The sequence below is a fragment of the Dendrobates tinctorius genome, unplaced genomic scaffold (assembly GCF_039654945.1).
Source record: "Dendrobates tinctorius isolate UK_male_01 unplaced genomic scaffold, ASM3965494v1 ptg000034l, whole genome shotgun sequence".
NCBI lineage: Eukaryota > Metazoa > Chordata > Amphibia > Anura > Dendrobatidae > Dendrobates > Dendrobates tinctorius.
The window spans coordinates 2,069,415-2,086,006 of record NW_027361702.1 but is presented as its reverse complement, the minus strand read 5'-3'; the positions used below and the strand labels follow the sequence as shown (position 1 = coordinate 2,086,006).

Genomic DNA, 16,592 nt, shown 5'->3' with positions numbered 1-16,592 from the left:
GCCAAGAAAGCAAAAATTCTGATGGGGTATGTAAACTTTTGAGCACAACTGTAAATGACCTCTTCTAGGCTTTGAGGAGGATGGTTCCTGGAGATAACTCTGCCTCCAGAGCTTATTTTACATTAAGGGTAGTTATCAGTGAGACAAGTGACCAATACAGAAGAGGAGAAATTAAATTTGTCTTTTTACAAACACATTTTTGCCTCTCTGAGCTCTGTTGAATTGTAACAATATTGCCACCCTGTGTGCCTGTGAGATGGAAGCTGAGAGGAACTTGTAGATGTGTCAGTTATAATCACACACAGCTCTGCAGTGAGATCAAGGAGCAGAGACCGGCCATTACACTTCACACTGGTAACACTTGTAACCATCACACTGGTTACTACCTTTCAAGTAAAACAAGCTCTGGAGGCAGAGTTATCTCCAGGTACCATCCTCCCTGGAGCTGGGAAGAGGTCATTTATATACAGTAAAGTGATACAAGATGATTTATCCACAACAATACATCTGATATGAGACACACACGGAGTACTGTCCTCAGCAGTCTATAACCTGTATGCCCATATTAATAGTTTAGATAGGTCACGTGGTGATATATTCCTTTTAAATGGTTGCGTGCACGCAGCCGAATCAGGTGAGCACATTTTGTATTTTTCTGTTTATATTGCTAACCAGAAAATACCCTATATGCGCTTTGTCTTCTTCCAGTTTTTTCCTTCTCGTATGCTCAAAAAAGAGTAAAAAGTGAAAAAACATATTTATTCTTGTTGATATATAGAAAATTAAAACATTCAATTAAAAATTGTGTAAAGATAACATAAAATGAAATAGATACGAACTGGTCTCTGAGTGTTCATTATTACTATTGGACCGAGGGCGACACATCATGAGCAGCTCGTAAAGTGGTAGAAAAAAACAAAAGAAGAGGAGGAAAAAATGATTAGCAGGTCTGTTGGAAAGACAAAATAAAAAATAAAAAATATACATATGCTGGATATAAAGGTAGTCATATATTCAGCGTAGGCTGTGGGGCAATAAATAGAATCTAAAATATTAATCTATAGCCTGTGAAAGGAAATAAAAATGAATGAAGGATAAAAATAAAAATATGTAAAAAATGTATAAAATAAAAAATACTTTAGTTTAATATTGATATGAAATTATTTTTATATTTATATATAATGTTAATAAATTAAGTTCAGCAAAGAATGTGTTGTAAAAGTGTGGAGTTTAATGTATGAGGTGAATAGGTCAGAAATATCATGCAAAACACAGGAAGCTTTAACAAAGAACAACCATGTACGAAACGCGTCGCTTTTTGGCCTTCCTGCCTTGGACTTTTTAATTTTAATTAAATAAAATTGGTCTAGCTGACTTTTACCAGAAGCTGGAACAATTTCTACTTTTTTTCTACAAAACACTGGAGTATATGATGAGAAAGTAAATGCCCGGTCAGCAGAGTTCACTGACAAGCGTGGGAAATACATTAGCATAAGTAGGGTAGAGACAGAAAGGCTTATCACCTGGCTGAAGAAACTAGGTCAGCCATCAGAATGAAGGAAGCCGAACAGATCATCATGTAAGAAGTCACAGAAGGAAAGGTTCGTGACTGAGCAATACTATGAAGATATCAATTGAAATAGCAAATTCTGAGTCCATTTTACATTATTTTACTTCTTTCCATGATGTAGTTACTTACAAGCCTCTCTAAGCCTTTTTGTCTCTGACCTACTTATACTAAGTACGGTATTTCCCACGCTTGCCAGTGAACTCCGCTGACCTCGTATTTATTTTCTCATCATAGACCCCAGTATAAATCTTCGCTCCCGCGTTTTACAAGATATTTCTGACCTACACATCTGACACACTAAACTCCACACCTTCGCTACACATTTCTTGGTGAACTTATTTTCTTAACACTGTATCTAATTATAAACATAATTTAATATCAATATCACACTAATATATATTTTTTATTTTATGTTATACATTTTTTATATATTTATATTTGTATCCTTTATTCATTTTTCTTTTCTGTCACACACTATAAATTACGGGTAGCTGCAGGGGAGAGGGGGGACAGCGCAGTTGGTGACGGGGAGCGCCGACTGAGCCGGGACAGGGCTGGGAGGGTGCCGGCACTATTTGGCCCCTGTCCTGAAGACTGTCTTCCTCACAGCTCCGCTCTCCATGCACTGTCCTGCTGTATCCGTCCTCAGCCCTGCTCTCCAACCACGTCCCACTCTGCTGCTTCGTGATTGGTTGGTGTCCCACTCTGCTGCTTAGTGATTGGTTGGTGATACACACACACACATTCAGATTTATATAGAGAGATTTATTGCCCCCCAGCCTACGCTAAATATATGACTCCCTCATACGCAGCAAATGTAAATTTTTTCTTTTGTCTCTCAGACAGACATTTGAATCCTTTTTTCTTCCTCCCATTTCATTTTTGCTACCACTTTACGAGCAGCTCACGACGTCGCCCTTGGCCTTATGGTAATAATGAACACTCACAGACTAGTTCGCATCCATATATTTCATTTTATTTTATCTTTACACAATTTTCAATTGAATATTTTAATTTTTATATTTCAAGAAGAATAAAGTCTTTTAATTACAGTTGTGGCAAAAAGTATTGGCACCCTTGCAATTCTGTCAGATAATACTCAGTTTCTTCCTGAAAATTATTGCAAACACAGATTCTTTGTTATTATCTTCATTTAATTTGTCTGAAATGAAAAAACACATAAAGAATTATCCTAAAGCCAAATTGGATATAATTCCACACCAAACTTAAAAAAGAGGGTGGACAAAAGTATTGGCACTGTTCGAAAAATCATGTGATGCTTCTCCAGTTTGTGCAATTAACAGCACCTGTAACTTACCTGTGGCACCTAACAGGTGTTGGCAATAACTAAATCACACTTGTAGCCAGTTGACATGGATTAAAGTTGACTCAACCTCTGTCCTGTGTCCTTTTGTGTACCACATTGAGCATGGAGAAAAGAAAGAAGACCAAAGAACTGTCTGAGGACTTGAGAAACCAAATTGTGAGGAAGCATGAGCAATCTCAAGGCTACAAGTCCATCTCCAAAGACCTGAATGTTCCTGTGTCTACCGTGCACAGTGTCATCAAGAAGTTTAAAGCCCATGGCACTGTGGCTAACCTCCCTAGATGTGGACGGAAAAGAAAAATTGACAAGAGATTTCAACGCAAGATTGTGCGGATGTTGGATAAAGAAACATCCAAACAAGTTCAAGCTGCCCTGCAGTCCGAGGGTACAACAGTGTCAACCCGTACTATCCGTCGGCGTCTTAATGAAAAGGGACTGTATGGTAGGAGACCCAGGAAGACCCCACTTCTTAAACCGAGACATAAAAAAGCCAGGCTGGAGTTTGCCAAAACTTACCTGAAAAAGCCTAAAACATTTTGGAAGAATGTTCTCTGGTCAGATGAGACAAAAGTAGAGCTTTTTGGGCAAAGGCATCAACATAGAGTTTACAGGAGAAAAAAGAGGCATTCAAAGAAAAGAACACGGTCCCTACAGTCAAACATGGCGGAGGTTCCCTGATGTTTTGGGGTTGCTTTGCTGCCTCTGGCACTGGACTGCTTGACCGTGTGCATGGCATTATGAAGTCTGAAGACTACCAACAAATTTTCCAGCATAATGTAGGGCCCAGTGTGAGAAAGCTGGGTCTCCCTCAGAGGTCATGGGTCTTCCAGCAGGACAATGACCCAAACACACACTTCAAAAAGCACTAGAAAATGGTTTGAGAGAAAGCACTGGAGACTTCTAAGGTGGCCAGCAATGAGTCCAGACCTGAATCCCATAGAACACCTGTGGAGAGATCTAAAAATGGCAGCTTGGAGAAGGCACCCTTCAAATATCAGGGACCTGGAGCAGTTTGCCAAAGAAGAATGGTCTAAAATTCCAGCAGAGCATTGTAAGAAACTCATTGATGGTTACCGGAAGCAGTTGGTCGCAGTTATTTTGGCTAAAGGTTGTGCAACCAAGTATTAGGCTGAGGGTGCTAATACTTTTGTCTGGCCCATTTTTGGAGTTTTGTGTGAAATGATCAATGTTTTGCTTTTTGCTTCATTCTCTTTTTTGTTTTTTCTTTTAAGACAAATTAAATGAAGTTCATAATAACAAAGAATTTGTGTTTGCAATCATTTTCAGGAAGAAACTGAGTATTATCTGACAGAATTACAGGGGTGTCAATACTTTTTGCCACAACTGTATATATGTCAATCACAATGTATTTTATAAAATTTCTTAAATGTTTTTTCACATTTTACTCTTTTTGAGCCGTGCATGGTCTCTGATCACATGATATCCGAGGACTGTTACCCACGCGCCCTTAGCTTGACTGTCCTGTCTCTTAATACCTGCATTGTTTCTTTTGTATTGAACACTGTGGTTTGTCCAGATGAAGAAATTTGTAGCTTGGAAATGAGTTGACTAATAAACCGCATTCCTGGAAACTCGTCCTCTTCGTCCATCATTAATACCGGCAGTGCAGGATTAACCCATTCATTAAAGTTATGATGTTACAGGAGACAAATGATACATGTAATCAGCACCAAAAAATGTAGCAAAAAAACTAAAGCAGAAATGCACCAAAAAAGAGCAGCAACAATGCAGCAAATCTGCTTTTCATACGTTTCTTTACTATTAAGAGAGCAAGTTTCGCTTGCAGAAAAAAAACGCAGCTATAATGCAACATGTGAACATAACCTAACATTATTGTGCCGTATACACAACACAATACACGCTTCACAGCTGCTACATTTATACACTCCCGACATGTTACCCCTGGTACGTGTACATTTTGATAATAAGGTTTCACACAGAGATAAGTGTAAATGATTTCAGTAACTTTTGGTGAAAACACCAATAACAGATGTTTTATTTGCAGATAGTTTTGTAAACTGGTTGAGCGGCATAATTCCTCTAACATACTGTTCTTTGTCATGCTTTTTCTTTTAGGAATTCAGAAAAAATTCAGTCCCGATCCTTTGATTTTAACGCTCTGCATGACGGTGTCGGCTCTCTGGAGCAATTCTGGCATTTTACAGATCTTAGTAGATAACAGGATCGTCTCAGATTCGGATCAGTTTTGTGAAGGGGTTTTTCCTGGTTTGCTTGCCATTTCCTGTGCTTTTCTAATCATAGGATGTGTTGGGACTCTTCACAATCAAGGGCCCGTACCTATTATGGCCTTTGCGCTTGGCCTTGCGAACCTCCATGTTCTTGCTATGTGTCATGAACAAACACTTGGTCCATCAGGTATTGGATGTAACTTTATGATTGTGACAGTCGTAAGTTTGTATCTCGTGGCTTTAAGATTTTGGAATATCTTGAGAAGAAAAGCTGTTCAGCCGGTTAAGAACTGTGTTCATCCCAAAAACCATTTCTTGAGAAACCATCTGATTGTGACAGGGATTATGGCCAATATGGTGTCATCGAGTGTCATCTGTGGAAAGCTTGTGGGAACTACTAAGATTCTATTTCTTGGCCATGCTCATTGGATGTTCACGTCAGCAATGTACCAACTCATAGTCACTGTGGCGTCATTTTGTGCCTCCGACATACTGAACGCAGCGTTCTTTAGCTTTTCGTCCATTCTGAAGTTTGCAGAAGGATATTCATTTTTAAATCAGCCCAACTTGTCGAATGAGCCATTGCTTCCCCTCCCATTCGTGGTTGTGTTTGCAGTCCTTTTTGGCATTTTAGCTTGCATGATGTCTCTGAAAAACCTTTACTTTGGCATATATACATTACTTTTTGCTGTTTACTGTGCTTCTTTAACCCTTCCAAGTGGCATTGACCATATTGCCCCACAAGTGATTAGTTTAATTATCTTCATAGCTTCAGGCTTTTATATGTTTCTTAGGCTTTACTTATCAAAGGCGGAATTCCAGACTTCCCAAAGGCATGGTCTCATTGAAATAATGAATTCCTGCCTTCAATTTCTTAATGTTAAGCAGAAGAAAATCTTGTTTTGTCCGTATTCTGATGGCTACAGATTTAAGGAAGTGAATGCTATTGGCCATGCATTTAATACTCTTGCAGCTTTTTCTATCATTATTGAAACGCAAGCGGCCTTCATTTTGGTCATCGTGGTTGGCATCATGGTTCTCATAGCTGGCTTACTGTCTGCTTCTTCTGGTAAAACCCTGGAGAGCAGTGCCTTGATCTTTTATGGAATCTGGTGGATAACGTTTGGGACGGTGCAATATTTCTGTTTACATGTGACGGTGAAGACGTTTTATGTAGCACTGGGGATAATAAGCTTCTTAGTATTACATGGCTTTATCACGGTTTGCATGATCATGCTAAGCAAAGTTTGGTTCATAAACTCTTTAACTTTTGAGGTTTTTCTAATAATTATTTTACTGAAAATGCTGGCTTTTCTGAAATGGGAATGGACTGTTGCTTTCGGTGTCCTCTTTGGTGTTGTGAGCTTCTACTGCTTTCTGGCTTCCATACTTAATGGGACTGTGGAGACACCCCATCTGCCTTGGGGTGAACCCTTCCTAAAAAATCCACTGCTACAAGGTCATATGCCGTGCACACTTCCTGCTAAGAAGAACTCATCTATTGAGAAAATAGTAGGTGAGTGTGCATTAGGAACATATATATTATTCCACATAAAGAGGACTTGTCATCAAGGCAAAAGTGGACAGTTTTTGCTCTTACTCTATTCCTGCTGATCACCTAAGTACCTAAGTACTTATTTTTTTTTAATCCGTCTTATGGTTCTGGAGATATGGTCCTTTTTAGTTAGTTATAGTTTCACTAGGGGGTGAGGCACAAAAGAATCGCTGGGGGTGTTTCCTTAGTCTGCTTTACATAATTAGTCTATGAGCTACGCCTCCTTAATAATGGCCACAAAAATTAGCCCTAAATAAAGAGCTCCATATTTCTGGAACAGTAAGATGGATTTAAAAAGGAAAAAAAGCAGAATATGTAGGGCAGCAACGGGAATAAAATATGAGCCAAAACCGGCCACTTTTTATCTGATGGCAGATCCCTTTTAAATATCAGCTATGATGAAAATGCTCCCTGAAGAATGGTAGTTAATGAACTCTTTCCTCATTTTTCAGAAATCATGAACACAGGAGGTATATGTGTTATTCCAGCAGATGAGGGATATCTCATCGCTTCAGCTTGTCGATTTCCAGATGCCGTGCATAACGTCTCCAAGTATGGCTTTGTTTCCTATGACTTAGAGATAGTTAAATATATTTGAGTGGAATTGAATTTTACTTGACAAAAATCGGTACTCAAAAATTCGTATTCTCCGGATTTCATTCCCTATAAGTTCACCGCCGTTTTGCTAAACTGTAGAAGGTTGGCAAACAAATAAAGAAAAAATTATAACCTCACATGTCTGGCCGCCCACGCTTCTCATTGCCTCCATCTAGTACTCCGTGACTTTCTTTCTGCTGTTGCATCTTCGGATTCCTCCCGCTATGCTGGGACTTCTGGCCAAGACCAGGCCTCAACATTTATTGCGCGTTATAAGGTTGAAAAGTACATCATAACATCGTGATGCCACGACTTGCATCATGCTGACACAGTGCACTGGGACATTGAAGGCCTGGTCGTTGCCAGTAGTCCATATCTAGAGTGAAGACACTGGACATGAATCAGTAGAACGAAGAACTCTGGAAGACAGCAAGCAGCATGGGTGGCCAGACAGGTGAGAAGTGAGGCGAGTGGGATCTGTGGGCACACAAGAGCATATCAAGGAACATTGAATTTTTTGTGAATAACTTTCAATTTCCGCAGGATTTGTCAAATTGGAACTTTGTTAGATCTGGTCAGCCTTACCATCAATATAAAATTGTGCTTCCTATGGCTAAAATTACTGTCTCTAATGGAAAAATAGGGGATGTAGACGTAGCCCTGGTGGCTAGAAGGGACTCAGGCACAAAAAGTTAATGCTATTTTAATAAATTGCAGAAAGTGTAATTTAGTTTTAGAAACAAGAACTCAGATCTAAACACCATGAAATTCGAGACTGCTAGTACAATAATGTTTGGAGAACAGAAATATTAAATGGTGCTATACTGCCCCCACCTGGAAATACATGATAGCAAGCTTTTACTTCGTATTCAATATCATATGGCATGTTGTAATTCTAATATTCATTGGATTGCTGTACGAGGTAGAGAGGCTGCACTGAGACCTGGACATAGGAGCCATAGGGGGCTAAATGGTCTCCCTGTCCCATATCTGAAACCTGTACTATGAATGATACAAGATAGTTTTGGGGTCATGTTTCAAGTTGTGCTTCTGGTATTCAGAAAAGGATATAAAAATTATATCTGCTCGAGAACCATGGAGAAAGATATATTATTATTCTTGTCACTAGTTGATTACGATCAAGTCCTTATGTCACAAAGGAGAACCCACTAGTTGCATGGAAATAACAAGCACTCCAACCAAACTAAATTTCTTCCCCTGTATGCTGCTTGACACAGAGGAACAAACTGCAGCTGCAGATCCCTCCTCCCTGACTTCTGCTTACAAATTTACACTGGACTTGTCTTTATGTAACCAAACGGTCACACAACATTGTACTTACCAGATAAAAGATAGCATTCATATAATTACACGAGAGTGCCCAGTTGTCATTTTAACCCCTTACACATATGGCCAATTTCAGTTTTTGGATTTTTGCTTCTGCCTTCCCTTCCCAGGACTATGACTTTATTTATTTTTTTCATCCACATCATCATATCAGGGCTTTCTTTTTAAACCCTTTACCCCCAAGCTTTTTTTTCACCTTCATGACTAGATAAAATTTCACAATTCTGACCAGTGTCACTCTGGAACACTTCAACGGATCCCACTGATTCTGAGAATGTTTTTTCGTGACACATTTTGCTTTACAAAAGTGGTAAATTTTGGACAATATTTCCAACATTTAATTATGAAAATATCAGAATTTTGGTGAAAATTTTGTAATTTTAAGATTTTATTTTTTATAATAATAATACATTTTATTTCCACAGCACTTTACATTTCAGAGGGGACGTGAACAGACAATAGACATTACAGCATAACAATAATCACATAGATCATAACAGGTACCAAGTGGAATGAGGGCCCTGCTCGCAAGCTTACAATCTATTTTTATGCCCTTAAACCAGGTTAGTTAATCCATAACATTCCCTGCATGTCTACTTTACATTAGCATAACTTTAAAACATCATTTTTTTTATTAACTTGCAAGTGTTAAAAGTTGATCTCATTTTTCAAGCAAAGTTTACAAAACCAATTTTTACGGACCACATCACATCCGAAGTGACTTTTGATGGGCCTATTTGACAGAAAATACCCAAAAGTGTCACCATTCTAAAAAATGCACCCCTCTATGTCCTCAAAACTACATTCAAGAAATGTATCAACCCTTCAGGTGCTTCACATGAATTAAAGCAATGTGGAAGAAAAAATGAGTATTCTACTTTTTCCCACAAAAATGTTGCTTTAGCCCCAAATGTTGCATTTTCAGAAGGGTAACAAGAGTCAATGGACCATACAATTAGTTGTGCAATTTATCCTCAGTACGTCATATCCCATATATGGTGGAAAATTACTGTTTGGGCGTACGGCAGGGCTGGGAAGGAAAGGAGCATCATTTTATTTTTGGAATGGCTGGAATAGAGAGCTGACAGCATGTTGCATTTGCAGAGCCCCTGAGGTGCTTAAACAATGGAAACCACTCAGAAGTGACCCCATTTTATAAAATACACCCCTCAAGGAATTTACTGTATATACGGTTGTGGCCAAAAGTATTGACACCCCTGCAATTCTGTTTCAGTACTCAGTTTCTTCCTGAAAATGATTGCAAACACAAATTCTTTGGTATTATTATCTTCATTTAAATTTGTCTTAAATGAAAAACACAAAAGAGAATGAAGCAAAAAGCAAAACATTGATCATTTCACACAAAACTCCAAAAATGGGCCAGACAAAAGTATTGGCACCCTCAGCCTAATACTTGGTTGCACAACCTTTAGCCAAAATAACTGAGACCAACCGCTTCCGGTAACCATCAATGAGTTTCTTACAATGCTCTGCTGGAATTTTAGACCATTCTTCTTTGGCAAACTGCTCCAGGTCCCTAATATTTGAAGGGTGCCTTCTCCAAACTGCCATTTTTAGATCTCTCCACAGGTGTTCTATGGGATTCAGGTCTGGACTCATTGCTGGCCACCTTGGAAGTCTCCATTGCTTTCTCTCAAACCATTTTCTAGTGCTTTTTGAAGTGTGTGTTTGGGTCATTGTCCTGCTGGAAGACCCATGACCTCTGAGGGAGACCCAGCTTTCTCACACTGGGCCCTACATTATGCTGCAAAATTTGATGGTAGTCTTCAGACTTCATAATGCCATGCACACGGTCAAGCAGTCCAGTGCCAGAGGCAGCAAAGCAACCCCAAAACATCAGGGAACCTCCGCCATGTTTGACTGTCGGGACTGTGCTCTTTTCTTTGAATGCCTCTTTTTTTCTCCTGTAAACTCTATGCTGATGCCTTTGCCCAAAAAGCTCTACTTTTGTCTCATCTGACCAGAGAACATTCTTCCAAAATGTTTTAGGCTTTTTCAGGTAAGTTTTGGCAAACTCCAGCCTGGCTTTTTTTATGTCTTGGGGTAAGAAGTGGGGTCTTTCTGGGTCTCCTACCATACAGTCCCTTTTCATTCAGACGCTGACGGATAGTACGGGTTGACACTGTTGTACCCTTGGACTGCAGGGCAGCTTGAACTTGTTTGGATGTTAGTCGAGGTTCTTTATCCAACATCCGCACAATCTTACGTTGAAAGCTCTTGTCAATTTTTCTTTTCCGTCCACATCTAGGGAGGTTAGCCACAGTGCCATGGGCTTTAAACTTCTTGATGACACTGCGCACGGTAGACACAGGAACATTCAGGTCTTTGGAGATGGACTTGTAGCCTTGAGATTGCTCATGCTTCCTCACAATTTGGTTTCTCAAGTCCTCAGACAGTTCTTTGGTCTTCTTTCTTTTCTCCATGCTCAATGTGGTACACACAAGGACACAGGACAGAGGTTGACTCAACTTTAATCCATGTCAACTGGCTGCAAGTGTGATTTATTTATTGCCAAGACCTGTTAGGTGCCACAGGTAAGTTACAGGTGCTGTTAATTACACAAATTAGAGAAGCATCACATGATTTTTCGAACAGTGCCAATACTTTTGTCCACCCTCTTTTTTATGTTTGGTGTGGAATTATATCCAATTTGGCTTTAGGACAATTCTTTATGTGTTTTTTCATTTAAGACAAATTAAATGAAGCTAATAATACCAAAGAATTTGTGTTTGCAATCATTTTCAGGAAGAAACTGAGTATTATCTGACAGAATTGCAGGGGTGTCAATACTTTTTGCCACAACTGTAGATGGACAGATTGATAGAGAGAGGATAGATAGATAATAGATGATAGATAGATAGACAGAGAGAGATAATAGATAGACAGATAAATATGGGATAGATAGACAGATAGAGAGTTAATAGATAGACAGATACAGTAGATAGATATGGGATAGATAGATAGATAATAGGTAGATAGATAGATATGGGATAGATAGACAGCAATCGAGACAGAAGCGTTCAGCTGCATAGAAATACATGCAGCCGCACTCTCCTGTCCGAGTGCCGGCGGCAGTGCCAGGTATTGACATGCGAGACTCGTGCGAGTTTCTTACATGTCTGACCCAGGCCTTAGGCTGGGGTCACACTTGGGGGAAACTCGCACCTCAATACCCGGCACTGCCGCCGGCACTCTGACAGGAGCAGGCGGCTCTGGTCCCGAGATGCAATGCCGGGTACTGAGGTGTGAGACTCGTGCGAGTTTCTCATGTCTGACCCCTAATAAAGAATTTTTTTTTAAAATGGCATCTGCGCCAGAGAGGGAAAGCCAGCAACTGGGGGCCGATGTTTATAGCCTGGGAAGGGGTTAATACCCATGGATCTTCCCAGGCTATGAATATCAGCCCGCAGCTGAATATTTATCCTTTACTGGCTATTAAATAGGGGGACCCCCAAAAAATGACGTGGGGTCCCCCTATAATTAATAGCCATAAAGGCTATGCAGACAGCTGCAGGCTGATATTCATAGCCTAGGAAGGGGCCATGGATATTGGCCACCTCCTGGCTACAAACATCAGCACACAGCCACCCCAGAAATGGAACCAATTCCGGCACTTAGCCTCTCTCTTCCCACTGCTGTGTAGCGGTGGCATATGGGGTAATAAGGGGTTAACGTCACCTTTCATTGTAAGGTGAAATCAAGCCTTATTAGTAATGGAGAGGCATCAATAAGATGCCTATCCATTACTAATCCTATAGTTTGTGAGGGGTTAAAAAAAGACACAGCCAGAAAAAAGTATTTTAATGAAATAAGACACCACACAGTTTTGCCATTTTATTATACGCCTAATTCCCCGAAGCTATACATCTCCTGAAAAAAAAAATAAACAAACACAAATACTTCCTGTCCGACGTAGTCTTTAATAATGAGGGTCCCACGACGAGTCCAGCTCTGCTACATCTGGATGCATGACATCCAGAGATAGCAGAGCTTGTAGATGACCACTGGAGATCTTAGGCGGTCACCTACACTGTAGTTCTCACGGTCAGCTGACAGTGAGAACTATCTTAGTGGCCGGAGATAACCCCCGGTTTTGTGCATGGCAGTTCTCGTGGCAACACGGCAGTTCTCGCGGGTAAGCTAAGTTATCACGAGAACTGCAGTGGACGGGGACTTCCGGCGTTGGGAGGAGGTAAGACCTTATTTTAATTAGTACACATGCGTAGTAAGCTGCGTTTACGCAGTTATTACGCATGTGACTTAATCATTAGATGCGGTTTTACTGCATCTAATGAATGTCTATGGGAAATTTACACTGTGGGGAAGGAGCGTCCCTGCATCATAAATAGACATGCTGCAGTCTGGAAAAACGCACCGCATGTGCGAATACGCAGGTCTGCCATAGTGGCATAGTGGAGATAGGATTTCATGAAATCCCCTCTACTGTGCTGTAACATCTGGACGCTGCAGGTTTGACGCTGCGGATGTACGCAGTGTCAAACCCGCAGCGTTTCCTGACCGTGGAAACATACCCTTATGTAAGAATCCTGCCATCATTGTGAAGACTGCAGGATCTCTGTACAGTAAAAGCTACAAGAGATAAAACTCTTTTCTGACATGTATGTAAGACAGTGAAGAGCATCTGAGAATTATTACCAAGCAAGTACAAGATTAACAGAATTGTAGCATCTATAGGGGATTCTGAGCTAAAAGCTCCAGTGAAGATTTACATATGAATAGACTGCGCAGTACGAACTTAATCTATTTCTGTTAGTTACTGTGTGTTAAGAAAGGAGGACACCTAAGGTGCAACAATCAAGAGATCGAGGAGTGCAGCAGATCTGAGAAGTGCAGAGCAATGAGTTGCTGTAAGAGCAGAGAAACATTTTAAGTCATATATGATGTAAAAGGCTGGTCGGGCATTAGGGTACAAGTCTGCAGTCAGTCGGTTGACTGCAGACTTATGAATCCTTTCAGCGCACTTACTGCCCACTGTGAGGATTCCCCAGTAGTGGCACCAGGAGTAGGCAGTCATGTGACTGTATGTATGTGATTTGCATACTTCCAGCCACATTACAAGAAGTGTCAGACCACACTCAATACATTTGCATTGAGCAAGGCTGCTCACATTTAAACGGCACATGAATGCATGTATGGAACTTGCATACTTGTGGTCACGCACCTGCCACTCCTGGTGCCGGCATCGGTGAATCCTCACAGTCTTGTACTGTGAGGTCTCGCTCACACGAGCGTGTATATCAGATGAGTGCTATCAGATATTTTAAAGATTGCACTCGGACCAATATTATTGTATGGTGCAATACAGATTAGCGCAAATCTGATTACACTCACCCATCCATGTGAAAGAGTGCATGTACAACATTGGACTGCACTCGGATGACTCACACAATGGAGATGATGGAGAAATGTTGTTCTCCATCTTCGCCTTACCTGTGTTATGATTCTCTTATCCGAGAAATTACACTATGCTAACACTCTGCTCAAACTCTGATCATATGTAAGGGTGGTTTCACATTAGCATTTCAGGGTGCAGCGATGGCCTGCGCACGACCGCCGCTAAGCCCCGCCCCTGCCGCGCCTTCTCCGGTAGCTCCACCTACGGGTGCATGACGCTGCATGCATCCTGCGTCCCCTATCTTTATCACTGGGGATGCAGGCCGTGCGCAGTGTTATGATTGAGTCACCGTAGGAGGCAAAAACAGAAATGCTAGCTAAGTCCAGAAAACCAGAGAAGTTGGCAGCTATCGGATTGCAGACCCCTGAACCTATCAACACAACTAGCAGTAGCCATGGGGGGTTCCTACGATGCCCTAGACCCCTAGATCACAGCCGGAGAAATAGCTAGGCCTAAAGAAAGAAAGGGGAAAACTAAACTGCCCCAGAGCAGACCCCAAAGCAATAGGCAGCCCCCAACATATAATGACGGTGAAGCAAGATGAAAACACTAACACAGGCAGAAAGATAGACTGAGCAAAGACGGGGCCCAATCTAGATAGATAGAAAAGGACAGGAAGGCTGCTGTCTGCAATCCGTGAAAAACCCTATGAAAATAAGAGCCAACAGACTGACAGTGACAAAGGCCCTGAAGACGCTAGGCTTCAAAAAGGCTATGTCAGTACACAGGAATATTCTGAAGACAGAGCTACAGGCAAAAGGAGATTCAGCTCACCCCAGCAGGGAATGGCAGAATCCAGAAAAGCAAGGAAAACAAAAACAAAACACTAATGCAAACAGGCAAAGCAGAAAAACTTAGCTTAGAGGAGCAGGAATCAGACTGGTGTCCTAGAAGTCCACAGAGAAATCACCCGCAGGGAAGAAGGGCGTCGGCAGCCTTATATCCAGTCCGTGACTCCACTCAGCCAGTCATCCTCATCAGGTTCAGGTGCCTGATAATCAGGCTCATTAACTTCCTTCACCAGAATAGGGAGTTCACCAGACCTCAGTGACGAAGGGGAAAATGAACTCACAACAGTACCTCCCCCTTGAGGAGTGGTCACCGAACCCTCAACCACGCCACCAGGGCGATCAGGGTGAGCCCGATGAAAGGCACGCACCAATCTTTTGGCATGAATATCAGAGGCAGAGACCCAGGAATTATCCTCCTGACCATAACCCTTCCACTTAACCAAATACTGGAGTCTCCGTCTAGCCAGACGGGAATCCAGTATTTTCTCTACCTCATATTCCATGTTACCTTCAACCAATACAGGGTCCGGAGGTGCCACCCCAGGAACAAATGGTTCAACAAACCTCTTCAACAAGGACTTATGGAACACATTATGGATTTTAAATGTGACAGGAAGAGCCAAACGGAAAGAGACCGGATTAATAATCTCCAAAATCTTGTAAGGTCCAATAAATTTAGGCTTAAACTTAGGAGAAGCCACCTTCATAGCAATATTTTTTGATGATAACCACACCATATCACCAATCTTAAACTGGGGACCAATGGTCCTATGTCGGTTGGAAAACCGCTGGGTCTTTTCCTGGGAGAGAGATAACTTATCCACCACTTGGTCCCAGATCTGGTGCATTCTCTCCACCACAGTGTCAACACCTGGGCAGGCAGAAGGCTCCACCTGCCCTGAAGAAAATCGAGGATGAAACCCAAAGTTACAAAAAAAAGGTGACATCAAAGTGGCAGAACTAGCTCTATTATTTAAAGCAAATTCGGCCAAGGGCAAAAATGAAACCCAATCATCCTGATCAGCGGAAATAAAACATCTCAAATACGACTCCAAGGTCTGGTTTGTTCTCTCTGTCTGCCCATTGGTCTGAGGGTGAAAAGCAGAGTAGAAGGACAGCTGAATTCCCAGCTTGGAACAGAAAGTCCTCCAAAATCTAGACACAAACTGAACTCCTCTGTCAGATACAATGTTCTCAGGAATCCCGTGTAAGCGAACCACCTGTTGCAAAAACAGGGGCACCAACTCAGAGGAAGATGGCAACTTAGGGAGTGGTACAAGATGAACCATCTTAGAGAACCTATCACAAATCACCCAAATAACAGTCATTCTTTGAGAGACCGGCATATCAGAGATGAAATCCATTGAAATATGGGTCCATGGCCTCCTGGTGACAGGCAAAGGCATCAACAACCCACTAGAACGAGAACAAGATTTAGACCGGGAGCAAGTCCCACAGGACTGCACAAAATTCCTGACATCATGAGACAATGTGGGCCACAAAAAAGAGCGACTCACCAGATCTCTAGTGCCAAAGATACCTGGATGACCAGCCAATGCAGAGCAATGAACTTCAGACATCACTCTCTTCTTCCACTGGTCAGGAACATACAACTTTCCACTGGGACAACGCTCAGGTTTGTCCTCCTGGAACTCTTGCAGAGCAAGTCTCAAATCGGGCGAGATGACAGAAAGAACTACCCCTTCGCCTAAGATGGTAGCAGGCTTGGTCACCACAGGAGAATCAGCAAAGAAACTC

At 41.4% G+C, this 16,592-nt stretch overlaps 1 protein-coding gene across 1 annotated transcript in view; it reads left to right on the top strand.

The window, feature by feature from the left end:
• LOC141087479 (uncharacterized) overlaps positions 1–16,592 on the top strand; it is a 128,458-nt gene that overhangs the window by 51,757 nt on the left and 60,109 nt on the right. Inside the window, exons 3-4 of the mRNA XM_073573032.1 lie at positions 4,995–6,623; positions 7,115–7,214. Coding sequence (XP_073429133.1) covers positions 4,995–6,623; positions 7,115–7,214 — 1,729 coding nt within the window. The remainder of the gene's footprint in view (positions 1–4,994; positions 6,624–7,114; positions 7,215–16,592) is intronic.